General features: G+C 39.7%; 1 protein-coding gene across 16 annotated transcripts in view; it reads left to right on the top strand.

Annotated features, from left to right (window-relative positions):
• LOC140549000 (neuronal cell adhesion molecule-like) overlaps positions 1-24,324 on the top strand; it is a 104,152-nt gene that overhangs the window by 73,502 nt on the left and 6,326 nt on the right. For 4 of the 16 annotated variants that reach the window (XM_072672190.1, XM_072672187.1, XM_072672189.1 and 1 more), the window contains 27 exons: positions 878-983; positions 2,241-2,437; positions 3,819-3,941; positions 5,330-5,500; positions 7,847-7,903; positions 8,953-9,064; positions 9,964-10,148; positions 10,555-10,686; positions 11,021-11,164; positions 11,404-11,515; positions 11,922-12,088; positions 12,656-12,803; positions 13,374-13,498; positions 13,810-13,839; positions 14,680-14,781; positions 15,345-15,542; positions 15,730-15,800; positions 16,050-16,275; positions 16,546-16,661; positions 17,815-18,031; positions 18,434-18,556; positions 18,999-19,175; positions 21,161-21,226; positions 21,597-21,719; positions 22,694-22,849; positions 23,481-23,612; positions 23,971-24,049. In XM_072672190.1, the coding sequence (XP_072528291.1) occupies positions 878-983; positions 2,241-2,437; positions 3,819-3,941; positions 5,330-5,500; positions 7,847-7,903; positions 8,953-9,064; positions 9,964-10,148; positions 10,555-10,686; positions 11,021-11,164; positions 11,404-11,515; positions 11,922-12,088; positions 12,656-12,803; positions 13,374-13,498; positions 13,810-13,839; positions 14,680-14,781; positions 15,345-15,542; positions 15,730-15,800; positions 16,050-16,275; positions 16,546-16,661; positions 17,815-18,031; positions 18,434-18,556; positions 18,999-19,175; positions 21,161-21,226; positions 21,597-21,719; positions 22,694-22,849; positions 23,481-23,612; positions 23,971-24,049 (3,595 nt within the window). The remainder of the gene's footprint in view (positions 1-877; positions 984-2,240; positions 2,438-3,818; positions 3,942-5,329; positions 5,501-7,846; positions 7,904-8,952; positions 9,065-9,963; positions 10,149-10,554; positions 10,687-11,020; positions 11,165-11,403; positions 11,516-11,921; positions 12,089-12,655; positions 12,804-13,373; positions 13,499-13,809; positions 13,840-14,679; positions 14,782-15,344; positions 15,543-15,729; positions 15,801-16,049; positions 16,276-16,545; positions 16,662-17,814; positions 18,032-18,433; positions 18,557-18,998; positions 19,176-21,160; positions 21,227-21,596; positions 21,720-22,693; positions 22,850-23,480; positions 23,613-23,970; positions 24,050-24,324) is intronic. The other 12 variants (XM_072672192.1, XM_072672191.1, XM_072672199.1 and 9 more) reach the window with 9 other exon arrangements.

The raw sequence follows: 24,324 nt of genomic DNA, 5'->3' as shown, positions 1-24,324 counted from the left end.
GTGCAGAGGTTTGTAGCTAGCTTTGCCTTCCTTTCAACAGGAAGGCCACCTGATGAAGATACTGTACATGTTTTTGTTGCAGTCTGAACCTACACAGGAACAAGTTCATTTAAAGGGACATTCCTAAAATAAGCATTCCACATGTTACTTCTTGTGTTTTGTAGCTCGGCATCAACAATGTCATTGATTTGACTGCTAGCTGAGATGCTGACTCATATCCTAACAAATACATTTCTTTTGCCTAATCCTTTATCTTAGTTGTAATAATTGACAACAGTTACCACTACAGTCCACCCCGAGCTGTAGCGGTTTCATCAGAAGGGGGGTTTTCTTAGTCTTTGTCTTAAACTATAATGTCTCGCTCTAGAGAACATAGTGGCTTCACTGGAAGAGATGAGTACACATGATTAAAGCAGATGTAGAGGTGATAAAAATTTTTGCTTTGGCCAGAGTGTCCCTTTAACCTCTCTATAGACACACAGTATTGCATGATGATGATGTTGTGTGGATCTGTTTCTTTAATTTAATGTGCTTTTTTGCTTTGCTTTTGTCTTGCTTGCATAGAAAAAGACAAATACCGCATGAGATCCTGGTGTGTTGGTGTGTGTTACTGAGGGAGAGAGAGAGTGAACTGAAACAAGTGATGCATTGAATTGACCTGATTGACCTGAAATCAGAATATATACTGTTTTGTCGTTTTAAATTTGACAGTATCTTTGTTAATGTAATACGCTACATTTTAGTGTACACAGTTTAATAAAGCGTATTCAGTGCATCGCTTTGTTCAGTGTGTGCTTGTCATTGCTGTGCATTGGTGAAGGATGGGATCATGTACAAGTGTCTCTAATTCATTTGTTGTGTGTCTGTGTGACCTTAGTGCCGCAACCTCCAACCATAACCCACCAGTCCCCGAAAGATTACATCGTTGACCCACGAGAGAACATTGTCATTCACTGCGAAGCTAAAGGAAAGCCTCATCCGAGGTAGGTGATTTATGCCGTTGGAATTCATGTGCAACACTCGCTTTATGTATTGAAGAGTCATTTTTACTCAGGCTCTTTGTAAGCTACGGACTCAACAATCCTCTTGTACTGAGCCACGTTAAGAGGATTTCATGGACCTCCTGAGGCACAGGAAAAGAACTGTCTTCAGTAATAAATATTTCTATACAAAGCAAACAAATATGCCTAAGATCATAGAATGTGGCAGAAGGCCTGGCTTACACTAAATGTGATCTGACAGCAGGCAACTACAGCTTACGCTCAGCAATCCCACACTTTATTCTAAATGGGCCCAAATGATTGTGATAATGGATAGTTTCATTAGGTTATGAATATTCTGTGCTTTGTTCTCTCTGATTTCGGCAAAAGCCCCTGATGATTGCATCACTCCTACAGATGAATTTAGAACTCCATTAAGCTGAAGGAATGTTAATTGAGGGCTCATCAAGTACTTAAGTCAGCATAAGTAGCAAAATGTTTTTTATCTGATCCAGTGACTTTGGTCTAAAGTGAGTAAGAAGGTAGCGTTTAACTTTACCACTACAAAATATGTCCTTTTCTACTGAACAGCAAAATACAGTCGTGTTGCAAAGTTCAGTGCTTTTAACAAGACTATAACCAGGCCTGTCACAATTGTTACTTAACCCATAATTGTTACCATTCACAATCATATATTTACATTACAGTAAACAGAATATGAATTGTTTGCATTTTCATCAGCTGAGTTGAGGCAAATTTATTTAAGTAAAGGAGAGCAGAAAATATATTTATTGAGATATTAATGTGGGTCTAATGTGAGTGAAGCAGCAATTGTTTGTTGATATTTTAGCGGGAAGCAGTAAGTAATGTCTGTTTATTAAAGACTTCATTAAATTGTTGATTACAATAAATTAGATTGTTGCTGTCAAAACAAACATTTCTTAGACTTACATTATGTCCAAAAGACTAAAATAGCAAACAATGATTAGGTCGTCCCCATGTTGATGTTATATTCTGCCTATAGGCAAGTCTGAGTGAGCATGCTTAAATGACATTTAGTTGAAGATGTTCTAATTATTACTGTGTGACATTATGCTCGTGCACTGATCATAAGGATTAAACCTATTCTGTATATTTTTTAACAATATGATGCATGTTAGGCCATGTCAAATGGACATGGCTCTGCGGTTATGTTATATAGAGATATGCTGCTATTTCTGCTGTGGTTAAATTGCTCTATCTCTCTCTGTGCACTCACAGCTTCTCATGGACCAGGAATGGCATACATTTTGACACTGATAAAGACTCGAGGGTGAACATGAAGCCTCATTCAGGCACTCTGGTCATTGACATCAGTGGAGGGGAGAGGGCCGAGGCTTATGAGGGTGTTTACCAGTGCACTGCCCGTAACGAGCATGGGACAGCCGTCTCCAACAACATCGTCATTCGACAGTCAAGTATGTTACAGTCTTTCACGAATCACATCACTAACATATCTGCATATCGGTCACTTCATTTAACATGAAGTCTTCTTTATGTGCTTTGAGCTCATTTGGTCATCTGCTCATCTTTTATTTAAATGCCTTGTTTTTTTCTTCATCGCTAATGTTGTTTTCTTTTCATCATCTCTGTGTTAAAAGACACGTTTGCCATCATCAAAGCACTTATTTTGGAAGGTATATGAATTCAAACTCAGAGCATGCAGAGTTTCCTCAATGTTCCCAGCATAATTCTCCTCATTTTGATATTTTGATATGATGTAAACTTGAATTTACACATTTTCCCCTTTATCTCAAATGTAGTTCATCAGAAAAGACACGTATGCTTTTCAAAGTTTGCTTTATCGTTTTGTACTGGAGTTATTAGACTTGTATAGCTAACAAGCAGTAGGAATGAACTTGCCCCAAAATATGTGAATATTTTATATAATGTTATATAATCTCAGGCAGACATGCTTCTGTACTTGCTGTCGCAGTAAGACATGCTCTCATATTTAAAAATGCACAGTATAAAGTATATCTCATGTAAGCGTCTGCACTATCATTAGGAGATGATCATTCGATCCCAGACAATGGTACAGTTGTTTATGGCAAGGAGTACCAGAGAGCACAGTTGGCCTCTCCGGATGGATAGAGTAGCCCTCCCTCTCACACTATCACTCAGCATTCTGCTAGCCAACATGGGTGTCTGTAAACTGATGTGACACATCTGTCAGCTAGTGTTCTCCTCCAAGCGTATTCAGCATATTCAGTGATGTTGTGTTAGCAGCGACCTGAAAAGATTTGGTGGTGCTTCACGTGTCTCAACGGAAGCACAGATTGAAGCCTTCACCCTTTGTCTGCACTGGTCGCATTGTGTGATGGGGAGTTGTTGCTAGAGGGTGGGAAATATAGGAAATGACTGTATATGGAGGAAAATGTGCAGTGTTACATTGCTAAAAAAAATAGTAGTATAAACTACCTTGAAGCCTACATTTTGGCCCTGTTTTTGGCCAATACTTCTCAACATTATGTAGTTGAAGGCAAGCCATGATAATTTAGGCATACCCTCTGCTAAATGATGGTGTATAAATGTCCTTTATTTGTCAGCTACGTCAGCCTTGTGGTCCCTGTGCAAAACTAAAGAAGCAAACTTCAGACATGGAACATGTCTTATATGGTCATATACATTTGGGGAAAAGGGGAAGATAATTTTTGTCTGAATAATCACTTTAATGTCGAATTCTTCCCATTCCTTTTCTACCCTCATTGCTCCAGCAGAAACATGTTTAAATTTGTTGTGGTTTTAAGACATATAGCTCCTGTGAACAGTGCTGTATTGTGGTGTTTTGTCCTGTAGGATCCCCTCTGTGGTCCAAAGAGAGGATCAAACCAATCGTAATCCAGGAGGGCGTGTCTCTAGTGCTGCAGTGCAGACCACCTGCAGGACTGCCACCTCCCATCATCTTCTGGATGGACAACAGTAAGCATTCCCTTTAAAGCTATCAGCAGATCTCAGCACCACTGGGCCACATTCCCTCTAGCATGAATGTTGATGGCATAATTTATACCCTCAGCTGAGACGTTGCTAGCGTTAGTGCAGCTCTTCAGAGGACAGCGTGCAATATAAACTACATAGAAAATGTGGCTGTACTGTAGATGTACATTACATTTGAAATTCCAGTTCCAGTTTTGGTCTATTCTGGAAAATGTGGACACTGTTACGGCAGTAAGAGGCAAACTCTTTAGTGGTGCCCACTGTTTTGAAATGAGATCTTTAATAAGCATATAAGGATGAAACATTTAGGTGTCCACATACTTTTGATAATCTATCGTGAGTCTAGAAAAACAGTATTGATAGAACAAAAAATCAAAAAAGTGTTAAACTTGCAAGTTATTATTTTATTTAAGATAAAAAAAGCTTATTGTCGCAAAACAGCTCAGAGCTAGGTGAGCTTTTCAAGGATCAGTCTTTTTGTGATTTTAATTTCAGCAGAATATCGGCGCATGTTAAAAAAAAATCCAGCTCTGCTATTCTCAGAATTGAATATATATACGTCCATTGCCACATTATAAGCTACATTGCTTCAGAATAGTGCGTTTACCTGCTTCAGTAGCAGGGTTACCAGTGAACTGTTTCCATTCTCTCTCTCTCTCTTTCTCTGTCCCTCTCTCTCACCCTCTCTGCCACCCCCCCTTTTTACTCTATTTCACTATATGTACCTGCTCAAGCATGTAGCTGTCATCCAGTCTCTTCTACACCATGAAAGTCTTACCTCACACTAGCCTTACCTGTCACCCTTCACTGCTCTCTGTCACCTTACTCTCTCTCTCTCTCTCTCTCTCTCTCTCTCTCTCTCTCTCTCTCTCTCTTCCCCCACTGTCTTTCCCCCCTTCTCACTCTTCTCGCTCTGTCCTCTCTCTCTCTCTCTGTCTTCTGTCTCTCTTTCTGTCTGTCATTCTCACCTTTATGTTGCCCAACTGTCTTTTTCCTTTATGGCTTTCTCTTCCCACGCTCTCTTTTTTTTCTCTTTCTATGTCTGTCTCTGCCTCTCTCACCCCGCTTCTCCTTTCTCTCACTCTCAGTTTCATCTCTGTCTCTTAATATTCAAGATATAAGATAGCTGTATTGGCATGGCTGTAATGAGTACAAGATTGCCTTGATAACTTTATGATAGTCACATGATGACATCAGCAGTGGTGAATAAAGGTAATAATATAGATTAAAATCATTAAAATTATTATTAATTATAAAATTATTGAAGCAGTGTAGTTTTTACATACATAGTGTGTGTATTTATAGCAAGGTAGGTCAGGTGGTTCAGGTAGCTTCACTCTCTCACTCTTCTTCCTCCACGTTCCTCTTTGCAGATTTCCAGCGTCTTCCTCAGAGCCGCCGCGTCTCTCAGGGCCTGAATGGAGATCTTTACTTCTCCAACGTTGTGACGGAGGATTCCAGAAGCGACTACATCTGCTACGCACGCTTCCCCCACACACAGACCATTCAGCAGAAGCAGCCCATCACCGTCCGCGTCCTCAACAGTGAGTCCCTTATGAGTGCTGCGTACATCTGTAGGACAGAAGCTGGGGCGTAGTTTCCCGCAGTTATGATTATTATAACGTACTCATCTGATGACACCAGCGCTCAATGGGGGCCATTGTCAGAAATCACATGGGTTTTTGTTTGAGAATGTTGCCATAAAACCTCCAAACCTCCATTCATTGCTTTAAGGCATCCTCAGCTCTCTCTCAGAGCAACAAAGGGTACTCTTGAGTTGAGCTGTTTTTCTGAAAATGTCACGGATTGCACAGCAGTGCAACTGCTCTGGAAACTCTGCTGAACTGAGTTTCACTGGATTCCTATGTGGACTTCATTTTAAAGTGAATAAAATGTAGAGCATCAGCACCATTCTGACTCTTGACAGGTTGCTTACTTTTGTCAGTAATTGTGTGTAACATAAATAAATAAATATATATATATATTATATTATTATATATTATATATATATATATACAGTGAGTCCAAGAAGTATTTGATCCCTTGCTGATTTTCTTTGTTTGCCCACTAATAAAGACACTATCCTTCTGCACTTTTAATGGTAGATATATTCTAACATGGAGAGACAGAATATCAAGACAAAAATCCAGAATATAATTTTAAAGAATATATTTTAATTAATTTGTATTTCAATGAGGAAAATAAGTATTTGATCCCTCTTGCCAAACACACTCAATACTTAGTGGCAAAGCCTTTGTTTGCAAGCACAGCGGTGAGACGTTTGTTGTAGTTAACCACAAGTTTAGCACACACACCAGGGGGAATTTTGGCCCACTCTTCTTTGCAGATCCTCTCTAAATCATGAAGGTTGGTGGGCTGTCGCTTGGCAACTCTGACCTTCAGCTCCCTCCATAGATTTTCGATCGGATTGAGGTCTGGCGACTGGCTGGGCCACTCCATGACCTTAATGTGATTTTTCTTGAGCCAATCCTTTGTTGCCTTTGCTGTATGTTTAGGGTCGTTATCATGTTGGAAGACCCAACCACGGCCCATTTTCAGATCCCTGGCAGAGGGGAGGAGGTTGTCCCTCAGGATTGTGCGGTACATGGCTCCATCCATCTTCCCAGTGATGCGGTGAAGTAGCCCTGTACCCTTGGCAGAGAAACACCCCCAAAACATTATGCTTCCACCTCCATGCTTGACGGTGGGCACAGTGTTCTTGGGGTCATAGGCAGCATTTTTCTTCCTCCACACATGGCGGGTGGAGTTGAGGCCAAAAAGTTCAATTTTGGTCTCGTCTGACCACAAAACCTTCTCCCAATAACTTGGTTCATCTTTCAAATGATCATTGGCATACTTGAGGCGCGCCTCCACATGTGCTCTCTTCAGCAGGGGTACCTTTCGGGCACTGCAGGATGTGAATCCATTGTTGCGCAAAGTGTTGCCAATTGTTTCCTTGCAAACTGTGGTCCCAGCTGCCTTCAGGTCATTTGCTAACTCCTGCCGAGTGGTTGCAGGACGATTTCTGACTGTTCTCAGCATCATTGCCACCCCACGAGGCGAAATCTTCTTTGGAGCACCGGGCCGAGGTCTGTTGATTGTCATGTTATACTCTTTAAACTTTCTGATAATTGCACCAATAGTTGTTACTTTCACATCCAACACCTTACTAATCTTTTTGTAGCCCATTCCAGCTTTGTGAAGGTCAACAATTCTGACTCTGAGGTCCTGTGACAGCTCTTTGGTTTTACCCATGTTGGAGACTTGAAATCTGTGTGATCTGTCTGATTCTGTGGACAGGTGTTTTTCACACAAGTGATTAGTGAGAACAGGTGGCTTCAGGTCAGGTAACAAGTTGATTGGGAGTGTCTAACTGGTCTGTAAAAGCCAGAACTGCTAATGAATACTAAGGGATCAAATACTTATTTCACTCCATGAAATACAAATCAATTAATATATATTCCTTAGATTTATTTTCTGGATTTTCTTTTTAATATTCTGTCTCTCCATGTAAGAATACATCTACCATTAAAAGTATAGAATGATCATGTCTTTATTAGTGGGCCAACGAAGAAAATCAGCAAGGGATCAAATACTTCTTGGACTCACTGTATATATATATATATATATATTTATTTTTATTTATTTATTTTTTTTTTTTACACACACACACACACACACACACACATATATATATAATGTACACTATTGAATCAAGTCAATGTAATGCACTGGATTTGGCCTAATGGTCAGTTTTGCTTTCGTTTTTTATTCTGTTATTTTTTACTGTTTCCATCATTTTCTGCCCACAGACATGTTTGGTTCAGTCACTTTCTGTTGGAATTTTTGAATGTCATGATTCATGTGTTTGACCTTCTGTTGTGTTCCAGTGGATGCAATCAATGAGACAATGGCAGCTTATTTGAATGAGACTGAGTTTTTTGGTGGTGAGTGATGCCGCCCCCTAGTGATTGCCCCTTGGTGGTTTAACCAGCCCTAGAAATTAACCCTCGTCGTAGTTTATCCAGCTGCACAGCCTGGTTCACTAACCTCAGTCTTCAATCTATCTTTCATTACCTGTTCCAAACAAACAGTCATTTTATGAGAGTTCTCACCCTCTAAAACCTTTTCTGTTTTTCTTCCCATTCCATCTAATTTATTACCTGCTAGAATTTAAACACTAAATGTAACTATTCTGAATACATGGAAGTATTTTTATTAGCCTGGGTGCTTCTTTAGCTTCTGTATTGTGTTATTGTTTTTTGAATGTACTATTTAGTCAGAATTTTCACTAGAAATTGGAGGAGCTTAGAAGTTCTGAATCACAAAAATAGCTAGTATAACACACTTTTAGCATTTTTGGTCAAAAGTGGAAGCCAAATCCTCTGTTACTGTCCATTTCTCTCTGCTGGTCCCTTCACTCATTTCATCCTGCCATTCTACAGCTCACATCTGCCATCTGCTCATTTCTCATTGCTTGTACAACCTCATGTTCACTTTATGGGCCTAATTTACTAAAGCTTTTAGCATGACCACAAATCAAGCCAGCCAGAAACGAACCTAGTCATAAGTCACGGTACAAGAACTATGTTACAAGAAGGAGGCGCTGAATATTTGAACATTGTAAGGAATGTGCTAGCAGCCATAGTAAATGTGGCCCTATGCATTATCATTTCTCATTTTGCTTCGTCTTATTTGTTCATTAGTTATGTTTGATTGATTGAAATGTTCCACATCTGCCACCAGAGCACTGAGTCAATTAGGAGGCCGTAACGTATAGAATACAGAGCTACATGTTCCTCGTCTCTTGGGTTCATGGCGGTATTTATAAAGTGGTAGCTTCAAAGGTGGTTTTAGTACCTGATGCCAAATACAAGTGTTGTACTTGTTGTTGTGCATTTAAAGAAAGCTCTGGATTACATACATGTTAATTATAACCCTGATGATAAAGTGAGTGTGTGGTTACACTTGTTTAGAGTTGTTGTTCTCACTTCAGATGCACCAGCAGAGGAAAGACGCCCTTCATTTCTGGTTCCGGCTGGTTCTCCCAGTTTAAAGATGGTTCTCAGAGGACAGGTTCTGGAGCTGGAGTGCATTGCTGATGGACTGTGAGTCACTGCTTCTTTTTCCACTGTAAACTTGAAACTCTTCAAAGTTTTTGCTTTCATTTTGTTTACAGTTTGAAGGTGGCATTTGTCTACTTATGAAGCTCTTCTATTATCTATAGTTTTGTGATGAATTTATTATGAACTGGCAGAGAAAAACATGATGTTGGTATTTTCTGTAGAGAGATTTTTCAAACTAGTTCCCCATAGTTTTCCTTTGTTGGATTTTAGGCACCTTATGGAAGTTAGGCGGGACTACATTTAACATCTATCTGAAGTCAGATCTGCAAAACAATCAGAGTTAGCAATAGGTTACATTACCTACCTCGATAAAGAGGTAACACAACAATCAGCTTTAATTCTACTGGATCATCTGACCTGCTTTCCTCAGCGAACAGCATGTAACTAAACCACACAAACACATTTAGAATTAATGTTGGCCAGTCATATCTTTATGACTCCTGTGATATCTTTAACTTGTTATTTGCTAAAATAGTGTGCAAGTGTTCTGTTTTGAACATTAACACAAACACTGCTGCATCAGCGAGACTGGTGTTATTCTCCAGCTACTGGAATTTTCCATTCCACCTTACTGGGAGGCAAAATGTAACTCCGGCACTGCTTTAGGGTGGAATATCAGCTTCATGTCGCGAGATGAGCTCACAGAAATTGTTGTGTTGTTTATTTCTTTAGAAAACATTTTTATATCAGTCAGATCATGAATTGTCACCATTTCATTAAATTATGCAAAAATGACCAGTCATTCAGAGATCTGACACTTGACACTTGACACTGACACATTTTTTAGAGCATTTAACTCAGATTTTACAATTACACTGATTAAGCTGCACATAATGTGAAGTAATACTCCAGCGTTTATTTCGTTCTTCCTCCCTCTCCAGTCCCACACCAGAGGTCACTTGGAATAAGGTCAGCGGTGAGCTCCCCACTAACAGAGCCTCCTTCCAGAACTTTCAGAAAACACTGCGGATTGTGGACGTGTCTGAGGCGGACGCTGGCGACTATCGCTGTACTGCCAAGAACCGTCTGGGCTCCGTCCACCACACCATCAGAGTGACGGTGAAAGGTGGGAGATGGATGCCGACAAAACACTCTCTTCAGCTCTTCGCCTTACATTTACACTCCGTCCATTTCCTCTTATTGATTTTTAAATGCAATGCGTGATTTTATTATCTGGGGAACTGATGTTCTGTCAGTAAGCAGGACTGAGGATGGAAATACGGTTATTAAATTGTCTTAGGAAAAACATTCTAAATGTTGATAGCATTAAGAGGTTTTACTGGAAGCTCTGTTTACTGTAAACAGAGTTTGTCAGATGGATAAGTGTTGCACAATATAATGTAGCCCTGCATATTATGAATACTATTATCATAGGGTCTAAAATCGTATGCAATCTCTTCACTATCTAGAAGTCTACTGTATTCAGAATATGTATATATGTTACTTATGAAGTATCTGGGTTTTTTTTTCAGCTGCTCCATACTGGATCACTGCTCCGAAGAATCTGGTCTTGGCTCCACAGGAGACCGGAGTGTTGACCTGCCGAGCTAGAGGCAACCCCAAACCCACCATCAGTTGGTTCATGAATGGAGTCCCAATTGAGAGTCAGTCTCTGTCTATACCACTCATCATCACTGCAGGTTTTATGTTGTGAGAGGTGTTAATTTGACAATTTGGAAATGAATGAAACAATAGAAATGCTTCAAAATGACCTGGAATGACATCTTTGTTAAGGTTTTTTTTCTCTCCTGTAAAGTTGGCATTTTGAGGGCACAGGGTTTTTGCATGACAGTGACAACATATATAATAATGCATTGTAAATCAAATGTATGTCAAAATAACTGTAATAACTCAACATCTAATGAAAAGGGCTCATTTCTGCGCACGGTCAATCTCATGACTTATGACTTTTTTTTACTTTTTTGTGTTTTCTAACAGACGCCCCTTCAGATCCCAGTAGGAAAGTGGAGGATGATACCATTGTTTTCACTCAGGTTCAGACTGGATCCAGCGCTGTGTACCAGTGTAATGCCTCTAATGAATATGGGTACCTGCTCTCCAATGCCTTCGTCAATGTACTAGGTGTGTAATTAAAAGAAATCAGGTTGAAAGAATCTCATTATTTAAATATAATAAACTGTACTGCTATACTTCTAGCTTGTAGATAATACCATAAATATGGCATGAATACTCTAGAGAGTAACTAGACACTTTCAGATTTAAGAAATATCTAAACATTTCTTCTGCATAAATAAAGTATTAATATTGTTTTTTTTTCTTTCTTTTTTTTTTTTTTTATAAATAAAATGTGTTTGTTGCAGCTGAGCCTCCCAGAGTGCTCACTCCTCTGAACAAAGTCTACCAGGTCATTATGAACAAGCCTGCTCTTCTAGACTGCGCCTCCTTTGGCTCACCTCTACCAGGAATCACGTGGTAAGTGTGTGTGTGTGTGTGTGTGTTTCTGCATGTACATTTCTGTTTTTGTCTAATTATGTGTTTACAAGGATGTGTGTGCGAGTGTGTGTTTGTGTGTCTCTGCCCATTAACTTTGCTTTCACAGCCTATATGTACATCATGGCATTGACTAGATTGCTAAATACTTTCTTTCATCACCTAGCTCTGAGCCTTTACACTTTTATTGCAATTATTAAACTTACAATGCCACGTTGCCAAAACCCAGCCATGCTAATACACATCTGCGACAGCAAAGAAGCATAATTAGTCTCCGATCAGAAAGTCTTGGCTATTCTCTGCGTTTTAATGCTACATAACTGAAGCATGTATTGCAATAAAAAGTATGAGCATTCAGGTGCAATCACACCAGACCTTTACTCTGCAGGTTTAAGGAGAGCCGCTCCAGCATTCTGGTTGGAGACCCATATTTGTTTCATGAGAACGGAACTCTAGAGATCCCTGTGGCACAGGCCCTCAACAGCGGCAAATACACCTGTGTCGCCACCAACATCTTCGGCATCTCGGAGAATCATGTATACCTGGAGGTCAAAGGTGTGTGTTAAGCAGTGGATGAGTGTATAAATAACTTTTTTTATTCTTCTTGATTGTCCTCTGGTATGTCATCAGTTATCTTGGGAATAATGGCCTCCCTCCTTCCTCCTTTTAAGAATCTTAGTCTTCTAGTTTTCATGTTGTCTATTTTGCAGATGAAGACAAATGAGCTTAAGTGCTTTTCCAAAGAGCAAAACAGGAAATTGCTGTATTGCCCATTAAGTTGTCTGATGGCAGATATGTGCTGTTCAGCTGTTGTAAGGGCGAACAGGTGAAGCCTAATTTGCAAGCCTAAAGGCAGGACAGATGTATGCATTTTGATACAAAAAATGTGCAGATATGTACCCATTTGTGCAGTCATTTATCTCTGCAGCTGCAAATTGATGCATCTGTATCAATCAGCTTATTCTTGTATATAATCATTGCTCAACATATGTCTAACACATAAACCTAGCAACTAAGGAGAAGGTTCTGCAAACCCTTACCAACTACAGCCTCCAACCCTGTACCCAAGTTTCAGTAAATCATATGCCTTTGCTCATATATTTGGCTGTTTGTGTGCTCCAGAGCCCACACGGATCCTGAAACAGCCTGAATACAAGGTGGTCCAGAGGAACAGGGATGTGGTGTTTGAGTGTAAAGTGAAGCATGACCCATCACTTATCCCCACCATGACCTGGCTTAAAGACAACGGAGAGCTTCCAGATGATGAGAGGTGATAATTGACATTATTAAAGCCTTTTTATTGAAAGTATAGGTTAAGCATTCATTTATTGTTGCCGTTGTGCAAAAACCTTGTATCTCCAGCTTGTATTTTCACATTTGACATAGTTTCAATCTGGCAGTTGTTCCTTACATTATGTTTTATGTTGAACAGACCAATAAAAATTTTCCAAAATGGCTTAAAAACATATTAACAAATAAGAAAATCTTTGCCATTTTTGGAGAGACAAGATTTTTACATAACAACAGTGAAGCATATAGCTGACAGTCTACTGACACTTTGTGCTGTGAGGTGTCTGATTTAGCGCATTATTTTTGAAGAACTTTCTTACAAACAAAATACAGGATTATAAATGGTAACAGTAACTTCAGCACATTATTCATGGTGTAAAAACGTCTTGTCTTCAAAGTTTACATTAAACTATATACAAACATACCTTTTGCTGTGTTGTTTATACAGTTTTAATCTACATTGCAGAAAATAACAATCATTCTTAATCTAAGGTGAGAGGTAGTGTATGCGTGACTTCTTTATGACCGACATTGCCATGAATGCTTTCAGATTTATCGTGGACTCAGACAGCCTTACCATCATCGAAGTGAGAGAGAATGATAAAGGGACGTACACATGCATTATGAACACCACTCTAGACCAGGACTCAGCCAGTGCGGATCTCACTGTTGTCGGTAGGTCACCTGATCTGTTTGTGTGAATTGCATTATTACTTATTTATATCCCCCTGGAACAAGGACACAAGCTGACGTTAAATAGAGTAGTTGGATTGTCTCCATTTAGTGGTCTGTTTCTTGAATACACTACCTAATGCCAAAAAGTAGCAAAAGCAAGTAACTGATCTAGAAAAAATGCCACAACTTGATATGAATGATCCCTACGACTGTGACTGTAATCTGAAATATGTATCATTATTCTACAAAAACAGACTTGTGTGTATTCTGATTTCTAACTCCTAACTCACTCCTACTCTGCTCAATCTCAGAGGCCACCCCCACACCAGCGGTTATTTACGGTAAAATCAGCCTCACTCACACCACATCACATCCCATACTCCCCTGGGTTGATGTATGTGTGGAGGTGCAGTTGCGCATGCTGTGCTGCAGCTACATGTTCATTGCTGACTGGATGTTTGCTATGATGTTTGTGCTTGTGTCTTCATTTGAGCCTTGCCTGAACCACAGGTCAATAGTTTATCTCCCAGTAAACTTTAGTTTTTATGTCTTTTTTATTTCTCATGCTCTTTTCTCTCTAAAGCCATTAAATTGAGTATTTGTTCATTGTGTTTACTTTCTCAGCACTGGCCTTTGAAAACAAATGCAATTATGATTGGTACTTGGTAGTCAGTTGCACACTAACTAATGGAAAGTACTGCAAATTACACAGTCATATTCAGAGACTACAAACAGAAAGTCCTTCTTTAGTGCTATACAAAATGTTTTTCCCATGTTTTGTTGATAAGCTCATTCCACTGCACTCACTGGAGTTCATCTGAAGCTACATATGCCCATTAAACTCATTTGTGTGGAAGTTGCTTACCCCCTATATCAGTTTGGACAAACAAATGTGCGAGCCAGTGGTGATTAGTTGAGCATTGTGGGATGTGCATTTCATTAGCAAGATGTGATACCATGTACAATCCTGTTTTTTGAGCCAGTCTATGCATGATTCATCTGCATGGCATCTTTATTTTTATAATATTCAGAGGAATCAATGAAAACATTTATTTTGAAAGTATTTTGAATTGTTTATGTTACATTCACCTTTCTTCAGTTTAGCATCATAACACTGTTCAGAAATCCTGCTACCATCAGATACTGTATGTGAACACCTGTTCTATTTTGTCCATCTGCAGAACAACCTGATGCGCCTAGAGATCTAGAGTTGACCGATCCTGGAGCACGAAGTATACAGCTCACCTGGATCCCTGGAGACGAGCACAACAGTCCTATCAAGAGTATGTATGCCATTTGATGGCTACAGTTATGCTGCTTACCAAAGACCACCTGCTAGTTTAGGCTACAACTGGTGGGGTTTAGGAATAATCCCATTTTTATGCAGTTCACATCATTATTTCATTTGGTCGGATTCTACAAAAATCTTTGAACCAATTTTAACCAGTAATTCTTAATGTGGCACGTCTGGACAGAGAGTCAGACCTCCTGCCGTATGTGTAGTGCTGTGGTGTTGTCCACTATGCTGTCTGTATCAGCTGCGTATTTCATTCTCAAAAGAGGATTTGTTGGAAAATAATATCTTGTATAACCTTTTGGTTAATGCTTTTAATCCTGGACAAGTGTTAGGCTTTATAACAGACTGGGGTGCTCTGGTCTTTGGGGTCTGGATTCCTGCAGTTTGTTGATTTTCCAGTTCAAACACATCTGATTCCACTCATCAATAAATTGAGCATGGAACTTGTGCTGTACTCTGGCACTCAGTTTCCCAGCTCTGCTGTATAGAGAGCAAACTAGCCTAATTGTCTGACATTAGTGAAATGTAAGCTATGAATTTTTTTTCCAGAGTTCCTCATTCAGTATGAGGATGCACTTCATGACAGGGGCACTTGGCATAACCTGACAGAGGTGCCTGGCTCTAAGACTACAGCTCACCTCAAGCTGTCCCCGTATGTCCACTACAGCTTCAGAGTCTTGGCTCTTAATGAGATTGGCTACAGCCTGCCCAGCCAGCCCTCACGCCAGTATAAAACCAACTCTGCAGGTAAGAGCTCCTACATCCTACGATAGAGCAGCACTATAACTTGATATTGTTTGTAGTTTGCTTGTATGCCTGTGAGATTCTATCAGTCTGCGCCAATGAGGCATTTGCTTGTGTTCTTCATGCCTGCATGAAATTGATGTAATGTATCCCGCTCCCTCATCTCTTTCATTCTCTCTCTGTCTCACAGCTCCTGATGAGAACCCCAGTGAAGTCAAAGGCATGGGCACAGAACATAATAATTTGGTGATATCATGGAAGGTAATAGTGAAAGTCAATTGCTGAATCGATCACAGACATTCTACTGTGGACACTTAACCTGACTCTATCAGTTGAGTGGCACTAGACATAAATTGAGCATTTGTAGATCATCCAAACAAAACTCAAACTGTTTAAATGAAACCAAATAGTCATATTTATAAGAATGTGAGGACCTGAAGTTTTACTAATACTAATTGGTAATGGAAGACTTATTGGAACTAATTAATAATTCTCAACTATTTTTCAAAGCCATTAACGGGACTTCAGTCGAATGGTCCTGACCTTCAGTATAAAGTCATGTGGAGGCAGATGGACATAGATGATGAGTGGAACTCTGCGACGGTGGCCAATGTCTCCAAGTTTGTGGTAGCTGGGACGCCCACCTTTGTGCCGTATGAGGTGAAAGTCCAGGCTCTGAACCACTACGGCCATGGACCAAAACCAGCAGTCATCATCGGCTATTCAGGAGAGGACTGTTAGTAATCTTATTAATGTTTTCTGCATGACATAGACATTTGTGTGTGTGTGTGTGTGTGTATATATATATATATATATATATATATATATATATATATATATATACATACATATAAAGTCTGTAAGTAGATCCATGCTTTAGTTTCCTAATCTTGTAATTACCTAACTTTCAGTGATTCCCCAATCATGTGTAGTAGCTACTAAAAAAGTCTTGAGGAAAGTCTTGATTAATAGTTTCCTTAAAGAAGATTTTCCCTTTATCTCACAGTGCCAGGGGCAGCTCCAGAGATTGTACGGGTTCTGGTTCACAACAGCACTTTGGCAGAGGTCTACTGGGAACCAATAGCACCCAAATCAGTGCGTGGAAAACTGCAAGGCTACAGGGTATGTCTTACTATTAAAGTAATTGCCGTTTGTACTATGTATATTCTGTGCAAATAATATGTTTATACACCCAAATCTGGTAGGTAGACATTAGGGGTGCAATTCTCTGACCTCACAATGAAAGTATATTTATGCAAGATTTTGTGCTTGTGGGCTCCCCCTACAGTAGGGAAATGAGAGGGCACACTTGCATGAACATGCATTTCTGGACGAAGTGAAAGAACCATTACTGAATGTGACAATTGTGGCAAATGGTAAAGGTTACAGAGTATTATTACACAGTTCTCTCAAGCATTGTCCTGCCCACTTTACCACAGTTCCTACAGTTACACAGTGCGGTTAGGAGCACGCCATGCCCATTGTAGCAACAATAGAGCCACTGTTCTCTCTAGTTAGTCTACCATCAAAATGATTTTAAATGCTGTTATATGCTACATGATTTTGATTTAACCCACTAGTAGTTGATATTCAATAGGTTACAGCAAATGTGTTTCTTAAGCTTCATGTTTCTCAGTACTGAATCAGATTTTCTCAGAGTTTCTTGTTTAATTGATTCTGTATGCTAAATCAGCACACTGGCTTTTAGTTGCATTTAACAAAGCAGCCATGTCTCAGACCTTAGTTGCAGCTCCTCAGAGAGCCAATCTCAGGCTCTGCTAAGACTGCACTATGAGTACACTGACAGAACCAACACTGAAAAAGACCTCATTTTCTCATATAAGAAGCCAGTGTTATCACTGCTACTGCAGATGTCTTACTAGAATGAAATCAGTCTGAGAGCTGCTCTATCCACAGATTTGGTCTCAATGGGATCATAAGGTTTTTATCACAATTCATATCCGAGGAACAGTGTTCAGTTTAATGGATCTGCACACAGCTATGCTGACTCTGAATCTACATGACCCTGGTGTTTTATAGTCCAGATAATGTACACTGCCTGTCAAAAGTCTGGTGACACATTGACTTCTTTTAAACATCTTCATTGCAGCTTTTCAAGAAAGTAAGAGATTTTTGTTTATGTTAAATTTTTTATTTTGCCTAAATACTGATCAGTTATTAAACGGCTTCTAGAAGGTGATTTCAGACTTTTGACAGGCAATGTAAACTGATTTAAGTGCAATGCCGCTACTTAAACTTGGCTTTCATACCACAGGTATTTTACTGGAAAGAAAGAAGCCTGCACAAACACAATGGCCACGGTCACTCTCACCACATGGAGCAGCAGACTCTGACCTTCAGTGGAAACAGGAGCCATGGCAAGCTTCCCGGCCTGCACCCCTTCAGTCTATACATGGTTAACATTAGGGTCTTCAATGGGCGTGGAGAGGGACCCACTAGCACAAGTCAGCAGTTTGAGACTCCTGAGGGAGGTAAGTGTAGCGTCACATTTGATGATGCCATACGTCAGTGATAAGTTACATGTTAGCAAACAAAGTCATGGAAGCAAATAATTTGAAACAAAAGAGTCTTTGTTTTGTTTGTTATGAATGAATCTTTAAAATATTGAGAGCGATCTAATAAAGACTTGTTCTATCCTTGTCAGGTTCCTCTCTCTTATTTCTGGATTTCTTATTGTAATTATTGAATAATAGGAATTATAATAAATGTTAGGGGTGTGTATCTGACCTCACAATGATTCAAAGTGATTATGGTTCTTTTGGACAGCGTCAATAATAGACACTTCAAAAGATAATCTTTTATTAGTCCCACAGTGGGGAAATTCACAAATTCATTCAACATGTTCCTCAATTGTGTGTGTATTCCTTCCTCAGTTCCTGGCCGGCCAACATACCTTAGGGTAACTGACAGCAATCTAGACTCTCTAACTCTGGAGTGGGGTCCACCCCATGAGAAAAATGGCCATCTGACGGGATATACCCTCAAATACCAGTCAGGTGAGTCACTGTGTAATCCGCTCAGATTATAGCTGTGGGCTGTGGAGTTATTGATTTAAGAGGAGATTAAATTGAGGTATGGATAGTGCTGTGAATGTGTGTTGTGCAGATGCGGATGTCTTTAACCTCTGAACATAGCAGGAAAAGATTTCAGTTGTAAACATATTAGTAGTATGTTGGAAAGCATCCTACCTAAGCAATAATTTAAATCGTATGTGTAGTCGTACTTTAAACGTGATGTATTTCAGTGTATATGTACAGTTCGTGTGTTTTTTTATGTGCATATGCATGTTGTTGAATTTCTGCTTCTTCAATGTAATATTTTTGTACACACACGTTTTCTATGTCAAAACTGTTCATCAACACAGTAAATAGTCACCTTTGGTAATATCTCGTCCCACCTTCCATCCCTCCTTCAACCAATCCCATTCCACCTCTCTAGTCAATAACACCAATGAGCTTGGCCATTTGGAGGAACTCACCTTGCCAGCCAATGAGACCAGCATCACTCTGCACAACCTCAAGTACAGCACACGCTACAAGTTTTATTTCAGTGCCAAAACCCTCATGGGAACAGGCCCCAGCATTACTGAGGAGTTTGCCACAATAATGGATGGAGGTAAGTTGCTTGTGCTTCGGCATGAAAAAGGGGGCTATTAATCCACTCTTTCCTTAGCACAGGATTTAAAACCAACGTCCTAATTAATACCAAACAAAAAGAGGAAACTGCTCACTGCTTTAATTAAGTCTCAACAAGGATTACATTTTTAATTTGCTAATGCTTTATTGTCGATGCATGTTGTACTATTTGGCATTGGCTTGTCCTCTGTAATGTGCATGTTTTATAAGTATTAGAATGGGTGCTTCAATTTTAGTCAGTCTTGCTGCTTAAATCTTATAGCCGGTCATAATGGTTTTAATTTTTTTTAGCTTGATGAGTTTCTGTTTACAGGATGAAGACATCATACAAATGATGCATATTTAATCAAAGACTAACAGAAGTATGGCTGAAGATTTCAGTCATATCAAGACCCGATGCCAAAGGCAGCCTTCCATTGTTTAGTCTTTTGTTTAGTTTCACCAGCTGGCAGCATTAGCAAATCTTGTTAGGTTTCTCCTGCCACATGACAGCAAGGGCTGGCTCTTGCTCTCGCAGAAAATGTGAGAAGTTAGTAAAACACAGTCCATACGTATTTGGACAGTGACACAGTTTTTGTCATGTTGCTCCATTACACCACCTCAATGGGTTTGAAATGAAAACACTCGAGTAGACTGCCAGCTTTTATTTAAGGACGTTAACAAAAGTATTGCATTAACCATTTATAAATGACAGCCATTTTATTCATAGTCCCTCCATTTTCACACACTCAAACATAATTTAGCCTGTGAGCACTTTTTTTCTTATAGCCCCATGAGAAAATGACCATCTGCACTCTTGTGGATCCTACTTACAGATGGTGATTTCGAAATGTCCTTTTTTTAGATTAATTTCTCAGTCAGTTATAATTACTATGAGCAGTGTGTAAATAGAGATCACAATAGAGCACAAAAGCATTTGTTCTTTTCCGACACCAATGTTGAAACTGATACTGACATTTGTCCCTTTAACTGTTTTTGAAGCACTTCTCAAACACACCAGAAATGCACAGGTAACACCTAAAGTGCTAACAATGTCACACAGTTTTGTTATAGATTTGATCAGTATTTTTGCCCTCTGCAATATGATCCACACTGATTTCCATTGTTACCAACATATCTCTAGATGTTGAGAAAAGGGGGATGCTAGAGGTATCTTACATTCATTTGTGTCTCTTTGCAATGTTATGCTGAAACATGCAGTTCAGTCAAAAAGCATTGTCAACTCAGAACTGGATAAACATCCAAGCTGGATCAACATCTTTTTGAAGGCTGTTTCAGTTACTGGTGTTACATACTAATTTGGTCAAGAAACTAACCCTGTCAGCAGTACGGTACCTTACATGTGTTGATCTGAAGGTCTGAAGGTTTTTAGTCATGCAGATCATTGAAATAAGCCCAGGTGAATTGTGGCAAAATCTTGACAACATTTTAGAATGACCAGAGAGAGCCTTGTTGAGTCCAAATCAGTCTTTTTAACAGTTGCTTTTGTTGCATTTTTCTTTGTTCTTCTTCTTGTATGTGTTCTTATGCATTGAGTGAGCACAGAAACCCCTAATACTCGCATGCTGCCCACATACGGTATATCCTGCTGCTTTCTTATATTCTCTATTTTTCCCTTTGTGTATTACGCAAAGGATTCAGCCCAATAGAGACAAAATAAATAGTTGTTTTGTCTGTGTTTGTGCACACTTCCAATGTGTGTGTTTTTTTTTTATTAAGCCCCTTTCTGTCTGACGTTCTTGCAACTGATCAAAACCTTTTATGCCTGCAGTGCTAAGTGCTTACGCATTCCAGCTTAGTGGGCAGGCAGACTCCTACCTGTCCTGTCTTAACCTATTTGTGATTTGATTGTGAACTGTTTGTTCTGTGTCCTCTCTGTGTCCTCTGTGTGTGTGTGTGTGTGTGTGTGTGTGTGTGTGTGTGTGTGTGTGAGACATTTCTTATACCTTTTCGTATTTTTTCTAGGGATTCCAGCTTCCCCCCATCCACTCTCCCCAACCTCCCAGTCTCTGCGCCCCCCTCATCACAAGGGTACATGTGATTTAGAAGCAGACCTAGCCCCTAACACTTCTAACCTTAACATTCGATTGCTGGAGTTCAAGCTTGATGCCCCGGGCATTTGACTGTTAACATTACTTTTATTACTAAAGTCTCTCTTTCAATGTTTGATATTGTAAGTCAGTTGGGTGTGAATATCGCGTCTTCTCTTATGTAAAACCTACTCTAAGGCTTAGAAATGCAGGTCTTTGATCACTTTGATTTCAGTGATATCTTACACCCAGTATGCAGGTTGCACATAACATCAAGTGAATTGTCTCAGCAATAGTTGTACCTTTTTATAATATCACTGCGCATGTATGAGTATCTAGCCTCACTCTTTTCTTCTTTCTTGTGTGTCTAGCAAAACCAGTGTCTCCAGTGTTTGGCAACGTTAGCTCGTCTGTGGGCGAGGATGGAACGCTAATCACTTGGGAGTACTGGGGACCAGAAAAACACATTTATGTTGAATATATTGTAGACAACAGTAAGATATGCTTTTGTTTAGTATTCGTCGTGTGATATTGGAAGATACGTGGGAAGGGAATCTTGCTTAGAATAAAAGTAGTTTAAGACAAGAAACACTTGCCACGATATATTCTCTCATCTTAAATCCTTTAGTTTAGGCCAGATTTAACAGCTTTGAAACATTTAGCTTCATGTTTATTCCAATCCAGTCCTCAGGGTCTAACAGAAGGTCCACATTTTTGCTGTTTTCCAGCTCTTAATCGTCCTGCACAAAGCCATTAAGAACACTGCATATCTGATTCCAGTGTACTGAGAGCTATTTTAGAGCAAATTATGATCTGTGTAGTGGGCCCAGGCGACTGGTGTAAGAAATGGTGTATGATATGATGCCATTCGTTAAAAAAGACATTCAGTGTTTGATCTGATTTTTAAGATTTCTTTAGATGTAAGTTTGAAAACTTCTTAAAGTTAAACCTCTTAACACGTACAGTATGTAATTCCTTTGGCTACATTTGAGACTTAGAAAGTGTAACTGACACATTGATAATATAGAGAGACTCATTAATGTTATAATGAGTTGTGGGCTTAATTGTCTTGGTAGATAATGGAACATTTCTTGTCCTACTTTCAGTACACTTTAATATTACACTTTAATATTACATCCTACAGTATTTTGCAGTGAATTAATAATTTAACTTTCTGCGAAAAGAATCCATGCCATACTAATATCCAAACCACTGACACTCATACCTCATTGAGTTCATTTCAATTGAATAACTGTACTCCAAGTACTCTTAATATAGATGTACCGTAGAGTTGTTCTAGTAAGATATATAGATAGAGTGAATTAACTTAAAAATACCTGATTAACATTAAGGGTGAGTTGTTGTAGTTACCTAATGTACCACATGTGCATGAAGTGTATAGAATATAGTAACTTGAGACACCAAAGAGTGTGAATTAAATGTGTTCCTCTTGCTGGAACCCCCTCAGGCGGTGAAGACTGGCAAAAAGAGATGGTAAATGGATCACAGTCCCATGTGCTTAAAGGTTTAAAGGAAGGGCTGGCATACAAAGTGCGTGTGGTGGCTAAAGGCCACGCTGACCACACAGTCCACCATTCTGAGGAGCTATTGGTAACAGTACCAGGTGAGGCCCTGCTCGGCCTTGACTCCATGGCTCTTTGGGCGGTGTAGTGTTTTTGGTTGTAGACCCGCATGGGCTTTTTAATCCTATTCATGGTCTCCCATTCATGGTTCACGTGAAGTGTCTTTGTGTGTCCCTACCATGACCAAGGCGTATTCATCCGTGTATTGTGTTGTATTTTCTGCATGACTTGCTGTCTCCATTCAACAGTGTATATCTGGCAAGTTCAGCATGAAAATGCAATATAACTGAACTTCTCAGAGGCCTTTCCTCAGTTGTGTTTTGGCTGCTATTGAGACCAACCCTGTGTGAATAGTCTGCTTTGTAAATACTACAGAACACATATTCCTGCATTAATGGAAAGTAATGGAAGTTTCTCTGTAAGTGCATGTCTTTCCTCGTGAGCATGCATAATTATTACAAGGTCATTGTAATTCTTTTAAATGGACTGCAGCTACTTTAGTAAAGTTCCACTGGACTTTCCTTGTACCCATTGAGGATGTTTCCACTCCCCGCTTCACATCCATTTGTTGACATCAGTGGATTTGCAGATGTGAACTGTATAATACATATGTGGCAATGGCTTTCGGATATTTTTTATCTAACTGACCCTCCTTACTCTCCTCTCCTGTAGCTATGGCAAGTAGACAAGTGGACATCGCTACCCAGGGCTGGTTCATTGGCCTGATGTGTGCCATCGCTCTTCTTATTCTGATTCTCCTCATTGTCTGCTTTATTAAGAGGAACAAGGGGGGCAAATACCCAGGTGAGAAAAAATATCAGAAGAAATGTCCATTATGTGTCATAATGGGTTGTTTGGTTTGGTGTTCCTACCCATTTCAACATCAGGAAAGGGCGCTGTTACAAAAACCTGACCTACACGCATGAGTTGTATCAAGACAGCTGAATCATACCATCAGCTTAGATCTTTTCCATTATGCTTCAGTTTTTAAAGAGAGATATTGAAAAATTAACCAGTTACATGTCAGCACAAGACTTTACAGGACAGGAACCTGATTTCTAATATTCAGTCTATCTGTTTTTTAGCTGGGATCTTGATCTCTCGTTTTATGACAGTTGGGTTATTCTTATAATAACCGCTGTTATTCTGCTTGTTTTGCCAGTAAAAGAGAAGGAAGATGCACATGCAGATCCTGAGATCCAGCCCATGAAGGATGATGATATAACTTTTGGAGAGTACAGGTGAGAGAACAATGAGCAGGCCCCTGGGGAATCTTCCTTTCTACCTATACCTTCACCCCAGCACACACAGTCCTTTGGAGAAAGCCTTTCACCCGCATTGTGGACTGTCACGCCTGCTTCGGCTACACTGGAAAGACATGGAACTACAACTGACAAGAAACCTCTTCACTGGAGTTAAAGCACAACTGCTCCCTGTGTTGTTTTATTTATCTGGGCAGGTTGGCCTTATTCTTCTATGCCATGTGTGTGCTAGTGGTTGATTTTCCACCTGACTG

Source organism: Salminus brasiliensis, chromosome 2 (genome assembly GCF_030463535.1).
Source record: "Salminus brasiliensis chromosome 2, fSalBra1.hap2, whole genome shotgun sequence".
Taxonomy (NCBI): Eukaryota; Metazoa; Chordata; class Actinopteri; order Characiformes; family Bryconidae; genus Salminus; species Salminus brasiliensis.
Note: the sequence above shows the minus strand (reverse complement) of the source record. Positions and strands in the feature narration are given on the sequence as shown.